The sequence below is a fragment of the Juglans regia genome, chromosome 8, assembly GCF_001411555.2.
Source record: "Juglans regia cultivar Chandler chromosome 8, Walnut 2.0, whole genome shotgun sequence".
In the NCBI taxonomy this organism is placed as follows: Eukaryota; Viridiplantae; Streptophyta; class Magnoliopsida; order Fagales; family Juglandaceae; genus Juglans; species Juglans regia.
Window position 1 is genome coordinate 25,430,981 of NC_049908.1, and position 17,827 is coordinate 25,448,807.

Genomic DNA, 17,827 nt, shown 5'->3' on the forward strand with positions numbered 1-17,827 from the left:
GTCATGACGCGCTATAACTATAGAAAATCTAGTCTATTTTAAAGTTTTTTGTTTTTTAATTTTATATTTAAATTGTTAATGGCCATGGAATACAACTCGACTATTTGAATGCCGTGTGATTGAGGGAACCAATTCGTGGAATGACCTGCCGCATAGAAAACAGATTGCCGTTGACCAGCTGCATTAGCAATCCTCTAAGCTACAATAATGAGGAAGGCTCCCCTTACTTTCCACGAAATGTCCCTCAACTTTCATGGGCAAGAGAAATAATTCGTGACAGAGAGAACTTGTTAAGAATATGCAGAAGAAAGAGGGAGAGGGGGAGAGAGAGAGAGTATTTATAGAGAATGGAAGCAGGGTACTCTATAAATGCTCATGTTATGCATTCTGAACTCTATAAATGTTCATATTTACATACTAGTATATATTTTCTGTTTACAGAATTTGTGATAACTCACTCCTTATCTTTACAATATTTTCTAGATGATTTGATTGTTTTATTTGTGGATCGAGATTAGAGAACATGGACAAGATTAGAGAATGTTATTAAGTAAGTTTGTCGTGTTATGATGAGACAGCATGTTGAGAGGTTGACATTTATATTAAAATTTTGTGGTATTTTAGTTAATTATTTTGTAAGAATTGGTTTTATACATTGAGATATATGTGTACTTAGGAATTTGGAGCTTATATTTGTATGGTGAGATGTGATTTGAAGTGACAAGAAGTACTTCTCCGACCCATCCGGGACCAAGGTGTTACACAAATGCAAGACTGAGCCCACACCCACCGGAGCCCATGGATTAGAGGACAAAAGCCCGTTGGAGAAGGGTAAAAGATCGACAACCTTCGCGTGCCAACCTAGAATTCAAACCCTCACTTCATCAATCACCAATAAATGACATAAAGGATGGGATAATCATCTGCATAATACGCGAGCGTAATAATTATTTTAGGCTCGGACTAGATCGGGTCTATATAATATATATTTTAAATTAGTTTTTTAATATTATATATAATATTTTTTATATTATATATAATTTTTATATATAATAATATAAATTATTATTATATATTAAATAATGTTATTATAATTTATGAAATAAAAATTTAATCTTAAACATGAAAATTTAATTGATCATAAACTTTAAACATAATATATATGCATATGGCCAATTTTCAAGTTGTACATAAATAAAGTTCTGCATATTTCTTTGCTTTATTTTCCTTAATTAATGTAAATAAGCTGGAAGTATTATTTATCCCAATTTAAACATTTCGGTAGTCTTAAAGTACTGACCCTCCTTTTGTATTGATTGGTCTAGCTGCATGTGGATTTATCAGAAAATTATTACAAAGTAGATATTTGAAGAAAAGAAATCTATAAAATTGCTTAGACAGAAAACGCACGAGCACTGATTCATGCTTAAAACATGGTAACTGGTGCATAAAACTGGACTGAACTGGTAAAATCGAATTTATTGATTTAGGAGATAACCAGTACATAATCGGTTTTTAAAAGTACAAAATTGGTACGTACTAGTTCTGTTAAGAGGGAAGAAATGAGAGAAATATTGGACTGAATTGATTTATTTCGTATTAAGCTTTACAAATAAATAGCAGTACAATGAACTAGCTAAGGAAATATATATACAAGGAAAGTGATCTAATTTGATTGAGTCCTAAAAATGAGCTAATTACAAGAATTGTGGAAGTCTTGATTCGGTGCATATATGGAAAGGAGAGATCTGTCAATACTCCCCCTCAAATTGGCGCATGGAGGTCCGTAATGCCCAACTTGTGCGAAAAATGATGAAAAAGCTCCTGTCCTAAAGCTTTGGTGAAGATATCCGCAATTTGCTCATGTGAAGAAGTGTGGACAGCTTTGAGGAGGCTCGAGCGGATTTTTTCATGAATGATATGACAATCAATCTCAATGTGTTTGGTGCGCTCATGAAACACGAGATTGTGTGCAATATACAGTGCTGATTGATTGTCACAATGTAAAGTAAAAGGCTCGGGATGAGAGACACCAAGATTAGTGAGAAGCTGTTTTAACCAAGTGAGTTCACAGGTTGTGACGGCCATAGCTCGATATTTAGCTTCAGCCGAAGAACGAGAAACTTTGCTCTGTTTCTTGGTGCGCCATGAAATCGGACTGGTACCTAACTGAATTAAGTAGCCAGTGGTGGAGCGGCGGGTGATGGGGCAGCTAGGCCAATTCAGAATCTGTATAGGCCGAAACATGTGTACTGTTAGATGAAGGGAAGAAGATACCTTGGCCGGGACAGCCTTTGAGGTAGCGGAGAACTCTGGTAGCAGCAGTCATGTGGGGAACCCGAGGAGCATGCATGAATTGACTGAGTGTGTTGACGGCATAAACAACGTCTAGTCTGGTGATGGTCAGATAGATGAGACGACCGACAAGGCGACGGTAAAGGCTTGGATCAGGAAGGAGATCACCATCTTGAGTAGTAAGCTTCAAATGTTGTTCCATAGGAAAAGGAGCAGTCTGTGCACCAAGTTGTCCACTGTCTGAGAGAATGTCGAGGGCATATTTACGCTGATTAAGAAAGATGCCTGTGGGAGAGCGAGCAACTTTAAGTCCAAGGAAGTACTTCAGGGAACCAAGGTCTGTCTTGAAATGAGTGGAGAGAATTTTCTTGAAAATCTCAATCTGAGAAAGCTCATTACCAGCTACTAAGATGTCATCAACATAAACAAGAACAAGGACGATGCTGGTGGAAGTGGTGAGAGTGAACAAAGAATGATCTGCCTAAGATGAATGAAAACCTGCATCAAGAAGCACAGATGTTAGTTTAAAAATCCAATTCCGGGAGGCTTGTTTGAGGCCATAGAGGGATTTTCGGAGACGGCAGACGCGAGTCTCCCCCTTAGGACAATATCCAGGTGGTGGGGTCATGTAGACTTCTTCATCAAGATCGCCATGCAAAAAAACGTTGTTGACGTCGAGTTGATGGATAATCCAATTTTTGGTAGCTGCAACTGCCAATAAGCAGCGGACCGTGGTCATTTTGGTGACTGGAGCAAAAGTCTCATGGTAATCAAGGCCTTCAACCTGAGTGTATCCTTTGGCAACAAGCCGAGCTTTGTACCTCTCGATGGATCCGTCGACTTTGAGTTTGGTTTTGAAAACCCATTTGCACCTAATGGGTTTCTTACCAGGAGGAAGAGGCTCAAGAGTCCAGGTGGAATTATCCTCTAAAGCACGAAGCTCAATAGTCATGGCCTCGCCCCAGTGGGAGTGGCGAATAGCATCAGTATAGCAAGAGAGTTTAGTACAAGATATAAGAGCATTCAAATAAGTAATATGTGATGGATAAAATGAGAATATGAAAGAAAGGCAGATAAAGGATGAGCAGTACCTGAAGCCGACGAAGCAGGTGTAGATGTCGTGGGCTCTGCATGTAAAGTGGGACAAATATAGTCGTGAAAGTAAGCAGGTCGAGTAATAGTGCGGTGAGGGCGAGAAGCTGAGGGAGAGGGATTGGGCAAGGGCATGGGGGACGGGGAATCAAGAGGGACATGAGAGTCAGAAGAAACAGGAGAGGCAGGAGGGTTAGGAGAGTCAGAAGAGACAGGAGAGTCAAGAGATATAATAGGTTGAGGGACGGGAAGAGGGACAATAGGAGCAGAAAAAGATGGGGTCTCATGAAGGTCTTGGAAAGGGAATGTTTGTTCGTGGAAGGTGACATCTCGGGAGTAGAAGGTGGATTGAGTTTGGAGGTTGGAGAGCTTGTAGGCTTTATGTGCGCTAGGATAGCCAAGGAAGACACATTTAGTGGCACGGGGTGAGAACTTGTCGCGATGAGCACTGAGAGTTTGAGCATAACAAAGACAACCGAATACACGAAGATGATCATAGTTGGAAGTTTTATTGAACAAAATTTCAAAAGGAGATTTATTTTGGAGAGTCCGGCTAGGAGTGCGGTTGATGAGATAGGTTGCGGTGAGGACACAATCACCCCAAAAAGATAGAGGTAAGTGTGCTTGAAAACGAAGACTGCGGGCAACATTTAGAAGGTGCCGGTGTTTACGCTCCGCAACGCATTTTGTTGGGGAGTTTCAACACAGGTACGTTCATGAATGATACCGTGTGTGTGTCGGTATGTTTGAAATTGATGGGAAAGAAATTCTTGTCCGTTATCAGTTCTAATAATTTTGATGTTGGTGTTAAACTGATTGTGGACAAGAGCGAAAAAATGCATTAAATAGGTGTAAGCCTCAGATTTAAAACGCATAAGATATACCCATGTTGTGCGAGAAAAATCATCAATAATAGTGAGAAAATAATGAGCACCACATAAGGATGCCGTGCGATAACCACCCCAAATATCACAAAAAATGCGATTAAAACGAGAATCACTTTTATTTGCATAAGATGAAAACGGTAATCTTGTGTGTTTAGAACGAGCACAAACATCACATTCAGAAAGATTACAAGGAGAATTAAAAATACTGGGAATATTAAAACTGGAGGGATGACCTAGACGTTGATGCCATAGAGTCTTATTTGCAGTGGTTTGAGCAACAAAAATGACGGTGGGTTCGGGGCGGTACACGTAGAGCCCAATGCATAGATTACCCGCTCCAATCGGATTCATTGATGGAGAGTCCTGAAATAAACAAGAATTAGAGGAAAATGTTATAAGGCAGGAATTATGAATGGCAATTTGGGAAACTGAGAGTAAGTTGAAGGATAAAAGTGGAACATAAAAAATATTTTGTAATGTGAGAGAAGGAGAGAGCCGACAAGAACCCAGCCCTTCGGCTGGGATATCTTGTCCCGTAGGAAGGCGAATGTGATGCGGATGGGTAAGGGGCTTCAAATGGGCAAAAGCTTCCCGTTGGTGACAGATATGGTGGCTCGCACCACTGTTCACTACCCAACGAAGGTGCCGATTGAAGGAAAAATCAGTGGGGGATAAGAGGTTACCAGCAAAAGGGGGGGGGGGGGGGGGGTGGGTCAATCGAAGCTGTCGGTGGTGCGAGGAGATGGAGCAACTTCTGGTACAACTCGGGAGGAAGAGAAACCAGGTTCGCAATCGACGGTGGAGGAAGGGAAACAAGGTTTGCAGTCGATGGAGGTGGCCCTAAGATGGACGATCGCGATTTGTTGGTGCGGGGCTCTCGGCCTGGAGGGTACCTGATGAGGGTCCAACAACGGTCACGCGTGTGGCCATCTTTGCCGCATGCGGTGCACTTCAAAGGAGGCCGTAGGCGAGCAGCGGTGCGGGTAGCCATGGCCATTGTTTCGGATGCTGAGGGTTGGAGGTTGGGGAGCCTCTGTTGCTCTTCTTGAAACAGGATGGAGAAGACTTTGCCGATGGTGGGAAGCGGATCCATGGCTAGAATTTGGGTGCGAAGAGAAGCAAAAGAATCGTTGAGCCCAAGGAGAAATTGGAAAACACATTCATCATTAGCCTGTCGTTGCATGTCTTTGAGGTCAATTGCGGTTTGGAGATGGCTAAGTTCATCCCACAACTGTTTGATTTGGTTGAAATAATCATGGACAGAGTTTGTGGTTTGGTGCAGGGAGGAGATGGCTCGTTTGAGATGATAGATGCGAGCATTGTTTCCATGGCAGAAACGGGAAGAGAGGTTGAGCCAGACAGCACGGGGATAGGTATGATATTCGAGGGAATTTGCGAGGGAAGGGCTGATGGAGTTGAGGATCCAGGTAAGAACCATATCCTTCGTTTGATTCCACTGAGTATATTCGGGTTTTGTGGTTTCGGGGGGTATGAGGGTGCCATCGACAAAGCCAAGTTTATTCTTGGCATTGAGGGCTCTGGTCATGGCTTTTTGCCATTTTGGATAGTTGTCACCTATGAGAAGGCCATTAACGAGAATTAAACTTGGAGAATCTGAGGGGTGAAGAAGATAAGAGGAGGGGATGGGTGGGGTACTGGTGTCGGCCATGGCAGAATGGCTGGATCTTTGATTTTAGGCTGATACCATGTTAAGAGGGAAGAATTGAGAGAAATATTGGACTGAATTGATTTATTTCGTATTAAGCTTTACAAATAAATAGCAGTACAATGAACTAGCTAAGGAAATATATATACAAGAAAAGTGGACTAATTTGACTGAGTCCTAAAAATAAGTTAATTACAAGAATTGTGGAAGTCTTGATTCGGTGCATATATGGAAAGGAGAGATCTGTCAATAAGTTCAGTCCTAAATTTCGTTCAAAATTGGATCGGACAGGACCGGTTACCATAGTTTTGAATTTGGTACCGTAACGGCCGGTACGGTTGAAATTTTTCATACCGGCCAGTACCAGACGAACCGGCCTCAATTTCGACCTGTACTAGCCTTAATTTTGGCCGGTACCGGCCGATATTTCGGCCATTTTTTTTTTCATTTTTTCAAACTACAAGCTTATTTTTTAACCCTCAATTCAGACTAGACTATTTATAATTTATATATATATATGTATTTATATATAATTTACTTATATATAGACTATTATTTTGGAATATAATTTTTATATATAATTTATTTATATATCGACTATTCTGAAATGTTATCCCGAAACGGTACTGGTGCCGAAATATTTCGTTTCAGTGCCTTCACCAGTACAGCGTCCGGTACGGTATTGAAAACATTACCGATTACACCCCTATCTGCAACTATCTAAGTTTATGTTTCCCCTAGATTCATTTGTTCCCATGCCGTTTCTTTCCACATTTTTTTCACGACATCTAAGTTTATGTTTCAGTCATTAAACCAACTTAGGTAGAAAACATAAACGTATAACAGAGATCAAAACAAAAACAAACTAGTTAAAACTCGTTTTGTTGAGGAGAGGGCTTCTATAGTTACTCTAGGGCTTGGAACCCTGTGGAATCGATTTGTCGTCTCTGATGAACCCGTGACGAGGCAGAGTAGGCTAAAGATGGCAAGGGAGATTGCTAATGCAATTTCATATCTCCACACAGCATTCTCTAGACCCATCATCCATAACAATATTGAACCACAGAATATCTTCATAGACTGCCATGGGGTTCCAAAACTAACTGGTTTTTCAAATTCTTTAATTATCCCCGAGGGTGAAACTCATGTCAAGGATGATTCTTATGATCGGAAATTTTCGTGGCCTAGGAGATTACTATGCCCCCACTATAGGAAGACGGGGTGCATAACAGAGAAAACTGACGTCTATTCCTTCGGTGTTACTCTCTTGCGAATTCTTGCTACAAATACAAAGGTGTATCCTGTAATCCTGGCAGGGGAATTAAGAGGAGCTGGAGTGGAACAACAAATCCAAGCTGTGCGGGACCTTGCTATCAGGTGCATGAAGGAGGAGCCTATGGAAAGACCAACCATGGTTGATGTCACCAAAGAACTCAGACGAATCGAAAAGTCTATCCCTTAATTATTTCAAAGTTCCGTAAAAACCTATGTTTCTTTGTTGTCATCATCGTCTATTATGGAGTTTTGTTCTTCTGTCAATGACTATGCTTTAATTTACCTGGTCCATATAAGTTTCCTTGGTAACCGTCCATGTTCTTGTACTTCTGATTGATTTTTTTTTTTAATTATTATTATTATTATTTTTACTGAAGTATCAAATGAATTTACGCTAGGAACTATCCATTTGTTTTTCGAACTCTTAATATTATTTTTTACCCCATGGGTTTGTAGCCTTTTTCCAATATATATATAAAACCTTCCCTTGGATTTCAGTTGAATAATTTAATGGGAATATGATCCGGCACACATGGCATCCCCCACGCTTGGAAAAAAAAAATCATAAATCATAAATCATTCCACAATTTGAAAAAATAAAAATGAGACAAAATCTAAAAAAAATTGATTTTAAAAAGAATTAATATTAAATCGGGGAATTTAATCTTAAAAAGAATTAAAAATTAATGTAGCTCAACTTTTTGTGGGTGAATAAAATGCAACTCGCCCACAGTTTTCTTCTAGAGTGGCTATTTCAATGCTCTGTGATTGAGGTAGTAGAAAGATAAGGTCATGGTCATGTGACGCGCTAACCATAGAAAATCTGGTCTATTTTAAAGTTTTTTTTTTTAAATTTTATATTTAAATTATTAATGGCCATGGGATACAACTTGACTATTTGAATGCCGTGTGATTGAGGGAACCAATTCGTAGAATGACCTGCCGCATAGAAAACAGATTGCCGTTGACCAGCTGCATTAGCAATCCTCTAAGCTACAATAATGAAGAAGGCTCCCCTTACTTTCCACGAAATGTCCCTCAACTTTCATGGGCAAGAGAAATAATTCGTGACAGAGACAACTTGTTAAGAATATGCAGGTCAGCGTTCAAGCCATGCAGAGTCGGACAGAGAGAACTTGCAACGAATATACAGAAGAAAGAGGGAGAGGGAGAGAGAGAGCATTATAGAGAATGGAAGCAGGGCACTTGCGAAGCTTGTTGCCACTCGTAATGGCAAGCCTATTCCCATCCATGACTTCTCCTATGAAGTGTTGAGAACGGCAACAAATGACTTTGATCTGTCATGATATTTTGATATATAACATGTTTTGATTCTGTATTTTGAAAATATAAATATTTTGTTATGCATTCTGAGTTCTGTAAATACTAATGTTTATATACTAGTATATGTTCTATGCTTATCGAGTTGTAGATAACTCACTCCTTATTTTTACAATATTTTTCAGATAATTTGATTGTTTCAATTGTGGATCAAGATTAGAGAGTATGTGCAAGATTATTTAAGTATAATGGATTAAACACCAAAGAATGCCATGGTTATTGGAGAATGTTATTAAGTAAGTTTGTCGTGTTTTGATGAGATAGTATGTTGAGAGGTTGACATTTATACTAAAATTTTGTGGTATTTTAGTTGATTATTTTGGAATAGTTGGTTTTAGACATTGAGATATATGTGTACTTAGGAATTTGAAGCTTATATTTGTATAGTGAGATGTGATTTTAAGTGACAAGAAGTAATTCTCTTACCTATCTGGAATTGGGATGTTACACAAATGCAAGACTAAGCCCACACCCACGGGAGCCCATGGATTAGAGGACAAAAGCCTGCTGGAGAAGGGTCAAAGATCAACAACCATCGCGTGCCAACCTAGAATTCAATCCCTCACTTCATCAATCACCAATTAATGACATAACGGGCAAGATAATCATCTACATAATACGCTAGCGTAATAATTGACCAAGGTATTAACTTCCTCAACATAATGGATTACTAATCTAGCAAAGATAAGATGAGACTGTGCCATGAGACAAGCTTCGGTGATTAGGCGACCTACCCATATAAATAAAGGTCAAAAGATACACTTGAGGTGAGCTCTGATCTCCATTTAGTGGAAATACTCTCCAGATTATGTATTGACTTAGGCATCAGAAGTGTCCAGCCCCCTTTTACTTTTTGATTGCAGATTATCGAAAGAGGTTGTTAGTGCTAGGAAACACTTCCTCAACACTGATGTCTATAGCTTCAGTTGGCTTCTCTTTTTTAAGTGCAAAACATTTTACCAATAGTTCGCTTGTGAATGCTAAAAAGAACATACTAAAAAAATTTAGATATGGTGCGATAAGTGCAATTATCGATCCTGTAATCGGCCTGGTGGGTGGAGGGGCTTGTGTCAACCAGCAATTGCTAGCTGTGAGAATCCTTGCTTTAGTGTGCATAAAGGATGATCCAAGGGAAAGACCAACCATTGTTGATGTTACCAAAGAACTCAAACGAATTGAAAAACCTATATTTCTTTGTTGTCATCAGCTAAGAAATAAAAGTACAATTTTTATGGATCTTCTGGTTACTGAAATGATTAGGTATTTTACTACTCTTTTTTATCAAAAACTTTGCATTGAATTAAAAGAGAGAATACAAAATGAGAGGGAGGGGGACCTCACAAAAATTCCTTTACAAAAAGTGCAGTGGTTACCATAGAAAAGAAAAATGGGTGATAGGACCAATAAATTAGACCTGAGCCCTTGTTCCTGGGCATGTGAGGGGACCGCTGCAATAATGCAACTGGTGGATTTTTTTCTAAATGCGGTTGTGATCCACGTCCGTGAAAGTAGCAGTGCAACTAGCATTGTAAAAAAAATAAAAAAATAAAAAAGGAAGGAAAGGAAATCGAAAAATCGGTATGGACCGGCTCGAACCGATGGAACCGGTTTCCGTAATGGCAAAACTGGCCGAAACTGTACCCATTCAGGTTCTAGGCTTTTTAGGCCTGGATCGGTTTCATATAATATATATTTTAAATTATTTTTTTAATATTATATAATATTTTTAAATATAATAATAAAAAATATAATTATAAATAAAATAATATTATTATAATTTATAAAATAAAATTTTAAACTTAAACATGAAAATTTAATTGATCATATACTTTAAACATAATATATATATTTATATATATATGCATATGGCCAATTTTCAAGTTTTACAGAAATAAAGTTCTGCATATTTCTCTACTTTATTTTCCTTAATTAATGTAAATAAGCTGGAATTATTATTTATCCCAGTTTAAACATTTCAGTAGTCTTAAAGTACTGACCCTCCTTTTGTATTGATTGGTCTAGTGCATGTGGATTTATCAGAAAATTATGACAAGGTAGATATTCGAAGAAAATAAATCTATAAAATTGCTTAGACAGAAAACACACTAGCACTGATTCATGCTAAAAACATGATAACCGGTGCCTAAAACCAGACGGAACCGGATCAGAACCAGTAAAATCGGATGTATCGATTTAGGAGAGTAATTAGTTCGTGATCAAATTTTAAAAATATAAAACCGGTACATACCAATTCGATCCTAAATTTTGTCCAAAATCAAATTAGACCGGACCGATTATATCCCTAAACTGCAACCATCTAAGTTTATGTTTCCCCTAGATTCATTTGTTCCCCATGCCGTTTCTTTCCACATTTTTTTTACGATATCTAAGTTTATGTTTCATTCATGAAACCAACTTAGGTAGAAAAAATAAACGTAAAATAGAGATCAAAACAAAAATAAACTAGTCAAAATTCGTTTTGTTGATGAGAGGACTTTTAGAGCAACTCTAGGGCTGAGAATGGTTACACTAATCATGACCCAGCTTACTTTAATTATTTATTTGAGATTATACAAAAGTAAATTTATAAATTAAAATAACTTGATGCAATACGTCAGATTGTAAAGTTAGTTTAATAAATCTAGTGGATCACGTAAAACTATGTCAGTTTGTAGATTTATTTTTGTGTAAACTCTTTATGTTTGTAACAATTCGCTATTTATTTTCACAACGGTATGATTTTGACCAATTTGACTATTTGAATATTGTGTATTTTTCTTCTAATAATGCTCAAGTCACCCATGAATTATGAGAGAGTTTACTGATTTATTTATTTTTTCCACTTATTGATTAAGTATTTTTAAATGAAGCTGTGATTTTTTTTTAAAAACAAAATATTTAAGATGGTTAAAAAATACATAAAAACGAAAAAGGACAGTGTCGGACCCACTCTCGGTTGCCCTCCCTTTTTCTTCGTGGAAACTTGGTGGAAAAAAGCACAAAATCCGAGTGACATGTTCCAACCCAGATAGTAGGATATCCTGCCGCGTATAATTACTACTCATGACCACTTTCAAGTTTGTTGACCAGCTGAATTTGCTTGTTAATCACTCGTTACTTTCCACGAAATTTCTCTGTAAATTCCACTTTTTTTTAAATATCTTTTAAAACATCTTTAAATATTGTTTAGATAATGGCATTTATATTGCAGATTGGTCCAGGGAGAGACAACTTAAATTAGTTAAGAATGTCGAGAAAAGAGAGAGAGAGCGAAAGAGAGAGAGCATTTATAGAGAATGGAAGCAGAGTACTTGAGAAGCTGGTTTCCACTTGTAATGGCAAGCCTATTCCCATCCGTACCTTCTCCTTTGCAGAGTTGAGCAACGCCACAAATAACTTTGATCCTCAACTTGTTATATGTAAACTGTGGCTTTATCAATGGTATAAAGGTTATCTTGAAGGCCGAACTATTTCCGTTAAGAAAGCGAACGATGCCGATAAAATGAAGGTGGTGTTCACTGATTTACCAATTTCTGTAAAGGAGGAGGTGTTCACTGATTTAGCAATTTCTGCAAAGGTGAGTGCTCACAAGAATGTTCTAAAGCTCGTTGGTTGCTGCCTCGAGACTCCAATTGTCATTTTAGTGTATGAATTTGCTGGGAAGGGAACCCTGAGGGATCTGATTCTCGCCGACAATGAGCCCCTGACGTGGGAGAGTAGGCTAAAGATGGCAAGAGAGAGTGCTCATGCAATTTCATATCTCCACACAGCATTCTCTAGACCCATCATCCATACCGATATTGGACTACATAATATCTTCATAGACTGCCATGGGGTTCCAAAACTAACTGGTTTTTCACATTCTTTAATAATCCCCGAGGGTGAAACTCATGTCAAGGATGCTTCTGATGAATGGCAACTTCCGAGGACTACGAGAACTCTATGCCCCAACTATAGGGAGACGAGGTGCATAACAGAGAAAACTGACGTCTATTCCTTCGGTGGTACTCTCTCGCAAATTTTTAATATAAATACAATGGTGGATCCTGTAATCCTGGCAGGGGAATTAAGAGGAGCTGGAGTGGAACAGCAATTCCAAGCTGTGCGGAACCTTGCTTTGAGGTGCAAGGAGAAGGACCCAATGCAAAGACCAACCATGGTTGATGTTAGCAAAGAACTCAGACGAATCGAAAAGTCTATCCCGTAATATATTTATTTCGAAGTTCGGTAAAAACCTACGTTTCTTTGTTGTCATCATCGTTTTTTATGGAGTTTTGTTGTTCAGTGAATGACTATGCTTCACCTGGTCCATATAAGTTCCCTTGGTCACCGCCCATGTTCTTGTACTTCTGAATTTTTGTTTTCTTTTTTAAATGAAGTATCAAATGAATTTACGCTAGCTACTATCCATTTGTTTTTCGAACTCTTAATATTATTTTTTACCCCATGGGTTTGTAGCCTTTTTCCAATATATATATAAAACCTTCCCTTGGATTTCATTTGAATAATTTAATGGGAATATGATCCGACACACATGGCATCCCCCCGCATGGAAAAATAAAATAAAATATCATAAATCATTCCAGAATTTGAAAAACAGAATGCCGTTGACCAGCTGCATTAGCAATCCTCTAAGCTACAATAATGAAGAAGGCTCCCCTTACTTTCCACGAAATGTCCCTCAACTTTCATGGGCAAGAGAAATAATTCGTGACAGAGACAACTTGTTAAGAATATGCAGGTCAGCGTTCAAGCCATGCAGAGTCGGACAGAGAGAACTTGCTACGAATATACAGAAGAAAGAGGGAGCGGGAGAGAGAGAGAGAGAGCATTATAGAGAATGGAAGTAGGGCACTTGAGAAGCTTGTTGACATCCATAAATTCTCCTATGAAGAGTTAAGAACGGCAACAAATGACTTTGATCCTCACCTCATTATTCATAGAAACAGGTGGTATAAAGGGTATAAAGCTAATCTCAAAGACCGAATTACATTCATTAACGGGCGAGTACACTCCCTTAAGTGAACCGACCCTCACCCCTGACAATTGAGGCTCCGTTTGAATGTTGGGATGAATTAAATTCTTTATGAATAATAGTGAATTGAGATGACGAAGTGAGTATTGTGGAGCCCACCTAAGATAAGTTTAGAAGTGTTTGGATGTTAATATGAGTTTAGATGTATTTATAAAAAGTCAAAAAAAGTTGTGGGTCTCGCGTGTAAAGTGGTGTTGAGTTGAAAAAGTTGTAAGTTCCACGTGTAAAGAGGTTTTGAGTTGAAATGAGTTTAACAATTTGAGAGTTGGATGTTTGGATGTTTAACTCAGTTTAAAATTATATTGAACTGAGATGATCTCTGTTCAATCCAAGTTCCGAACGAGGTCTAAAGCGTCCTTCATTGGCAAGCTAAAGCAAAAGATTTTCGTGTACAAGCTACAATGTGCACAAGAAAACACCGGCTCTACAACGAATATTGAAATGAAGGCAAGAAAAGAAGCATCAAAATTCAAACATGCACAACAAGAATTAGTCTAGAGGCAAAATTGCCCAAGTCATTACTCAAAGTAATTTAGTCAAAATAAAAAAAACTAACTTCAAGGGTTCTGGGGTGAAGGAGGAAAGACATCAGGAATCACATCCTAGCCCAATGAATCAATAAAATGAAAGATAGTGCGGTTGGGTTTAATTGAATCCAGATCCGATGATTGAATATCTGCACTGAGATTCCTCAAAAGGTAGCACCTTAGCCTCTGCATATCATATCTGTAACCTAGGCCCCATTCTCGGTTGCGAACTTCCCTAGCCGCCGCAAGCTGGGGGGATAGGAAAACCATCTCCTCTCAGTTAGCCTTAAACTCCACCTCCAGCTCAGTCACCTTCAACGACCGCCGCAAGCTGGACTGATTCATGCTAAAAACATGGTAATCGGTGCATAAAACCGGATCGGACCCGGTAAAATCGAATGTACTGGTTTAGGGAGGTAATCGGTGCGTAATCGGTTTTTGAAAATACAAAATCGATACGTACCAGTTCGATCTTAAATTTTATCCAAAATCGGATCGAACCGGACCGGTTACACCCCTAACTTCAACCATCTAAGTTTATGTTTCCCCATGATTCATTTGTTCCCCATGCCGTTTCTTTCCACATTTTTCACGATATCTAAGTTTATGTTTTAGTCATTAAACCAACTTGAGTAGAAAACATAAACGTATAACAAAGATCAAAACAAAAACAAACTAGTTAAAACTCGTTTTGGTTTAGGAGAGGACTTCTAGAGCAACTCTAGGGCAGGGAATGGTTACAATAATCATGACCCAACTTACTTTATTTATTTATTTGAGATTATCCATAAATAAATCTATAAACTAACGTGGTTTGATACAATACGTCAGATTGTAAAGTTAGTTTAGTAGATCTAATAGATCACGTAAAGCTATGTCAGCTTATAAATTTAGTTTTGTGTAATCTCTTTATGTCTGTAGCAATTCTCTATTTATTTTCACAATGGCATGATTTTGACCAATTTGACTATTTGAATATTGTGTATTTTTCTTCTAATAATGCTAAAGTCACCTTTGAATTCTAAGAGAGTTTTCTGATTTGTTTGATTTTTTTTTTCACTTGTTGATTAAGTAAGTATTTTTAAATGATGTTGTATTTTTTTAAAAAATAAAATATTTAAGATGATTAAAAAATACATAAAAGAAAGGCCGGTGGATAGTTTCAAACCCACTGTCGGTTGTCCTGTAACACCCGGGCTAAGTAAGGAATTCACATTTGAAATTTTTTATGACAAAGCCTACTTGAAATTTGCAATTATTGTTGGATTAGACTACGAGCTCAAATTATTTATATTATTTTTTATGGATATCGAATCATTTCTAGGATTTTGCCGAGTAGGTTTAAATCATTAAATACGTTGAATTAGGTGAAGTTTTTATTGGACTGAAAATTAGTGGGACAACTTATATATATATATTTTTTTTAGAGGTTAATCGAGATCCAAATTTATTCTAAGGAAAAAGCCCCATCCAAAACACAAGACGAGAAAATCCCTTTAGTCTCCATGCCATGCACGCCACACACATGTTATTTTCACTTCATGCACGTCTCTCCTTCCTGCTTTCTCTAGGGTTTTATTTTTTCTGTTTCCTATATATATATATATATATATTCCAAAGTTAACTTCATAGTTCACGCTCATTCCTCATGAATTATCATTCATCTTCAACCCTAGATTAAGTAGCCATCCCGTTGCTGCTGTCAACGGCGTCTGCCACCATGCACTACTTTTCGGCCACTCCACATGCAGAAAATGATCACAGAACCACCGAGTCACGACTCACCCAGTTGCCGCACAAAATCAACCTCCACAAGCCACGACCCACGCCGTCCCAGCATCACCGCGGCCCAGTTCTCACCCACTCAGAAAAAAACACCATCCCCACGTGAAAACTGACGCCACCACCATAGCAAGGCCGTGAACCCACATCGGAAAACACCACCACGGAAGCTGCTGCTCTGCCAGTGCACCACCCGCGGAGACGCTGCTTAACCATCATCGAGAGCCAAGAACAAACCGAAACTACACTGTAGCCTCCCACGTAGTTGCACCCTCACGGCTTCCTTGCAGCCCATAGCCTCTGTTACATCCAGTAGCCTCGCCACCCTGAAGCCAAGCCAACCTCGTCACTGCTTCTCCCTCAGATCACCACCATGCTCAGCCCACACAAAATCGTAAGTACCTCTGTTTCGGTGTTCAAAAACAAAGTATCTTTGTCTCAAATACCCCCTGCCCTTAAGCCACTACCCACGCAGCCGCATAAGACGCCGTTGACAGCAGAAGTCGCCGGAGGACAAGCCTCCACTGTTGGACACTACCTTGGGTGACCCCAATCCGCCGCACGTGGCCTCAAGTTCCCCTGTAAGCTCACGCCATTTCTAGTGGGTTCCTCTGTTTTCTCTTGGTGTCTCCCTCATTCCCTCACCGTGTGTGTGTGTGTGTCTCTCTCTCTCTCTCTCTTGCTCACCTCTCCCTTTCTTTCTCTCGTACTCAACCCAGCTCAACGACACCTCCGTTGAACTCTAGTCGCACCACCGTAGCTCCTCCAACTAGCCGTCGCGCCTTGCCCCTCCACGCATACTCTCGGTTTAGTCGTAAGTCATTTCCGCTGCACTTCATTCCTTTTGTTTTTCATGTTGTTGAATATATATATATATATATATATATATATATATATATATGGGTAAGTCTGTAACCTAATAGAATAGGAGTAATAACTGTTATGCCCTCTGATCATGTTTTCAAATGATGAAGAATTTCGTAAGCTATTGCCAAGTTGATCTAATAAATAAATAGATTTACATTGTTACCTTTGAGATTACAAGTTTCATTATTGTGTTTTAAACCTTTAATAAGTATTTGTAAACTTTAAAATTTTCCAAGTTTACATAAATGATTTTGATAAGTTGGTTTTTTTTAAGAGACTGATATTTTAACAGAATATTTATCTTGTAAATGTTGATGAATTTTTGAAGTGATCGGTAAGTGCAAAATCTTATTTTGAATCCTTTTAAAAGAATATTTTTTATTTAAACAAAAGTACGATTATCTATTTATAATGACTTCGATATAGTTATGTTATTTTAGTTTTATAAATTATAGTAAGATCTCAATCGTAAATAAGTTAGAATTTAATGTTTTAGTCGGAGTTATTATGTTGGATATTGATGAGTTTAGAAAGCGATATTGGTATTTTAGGAATAATGAGAATTTTGGGTTTAAGGAATTAAAAATTGATTATTTTAGAAGTTTTAGGCTTGAATATCGAAATACGAGATTGATTGGAAATTTATGAAAGTTTTTGTGATTATCTTATAGGTGACGATTATTTTTCGTTTGGCATTGTTGAGGAAACTTTCGAAAAGCTAAGAAGTTCAGGTAAGCGGAGTTCCTATGCTAGGCTTTACACGAATTATTGATACTGAGGTTGATTTTATGAAAATTTTGCATATTTTGTGATGAAATGAGAACTTGGGAAAAACAAAACCAACCTCGGTCGTTTATTTGCATACTCAGGAAATCTGTGTGAAAAAAGAAAATTATTTTATGACATTAACCATTTGTGTTTGTAGCCTTTTTCCAATAAAACCATCCCTTGGATTTCAGTTGAATGATTTAATGGGAATATGATCCCACACTTGGCATCCCGCATGGAAAAATAATATAAAAAATCATAGATCATTCCAAAATTTTAAAAAAAAGTTAGA

The 17,827-nt window shown here is 38.1% G+C and overlaps 2 protein-coding genes across 2 annotated transcripts in view; both read left to right on the forward strand.

Moving 5' to 3' along the window:
- Nucleotides 1-13,720, forward strand: part of LOC109020518 (non-functional pseudokinase ZRK2-like) — a 29,736-nt gene extending 16,016 nt beyond the window's left edge. Inside the window, exon 2 of the mRNA XM_035693583.1 lies at nucleotides 11,747-13,720. Within this exon, the coding sequence (XP_035549476.1) occupies nucleotides 11,804-12,763 (960 nt within the window). The 5' untranslated portion in view covers nucleotides 11,747-11,803 and the 3' untranslated portion in view covers nucleotides 12,764-13,720. The remainder of the gene's footprint in view (nucleotides 1-11,746) is intronic.
- LOC109015314 (non-functional pseudokinase ZRK2-like) lies at nucleotides 6,923-7,402 on the forward strand. The gene has a single exon (XM_018997791.2). It carries the CDS (start codon nucleotides 6,923-6,925, stop codon nucleotides 7,400-7,402), a length of 480 nt encoding a protein of 159 aa, XP_018853336.2.
- Nucleotides 13,721-17,827: the final 4,107 nt, after the last annotated feature.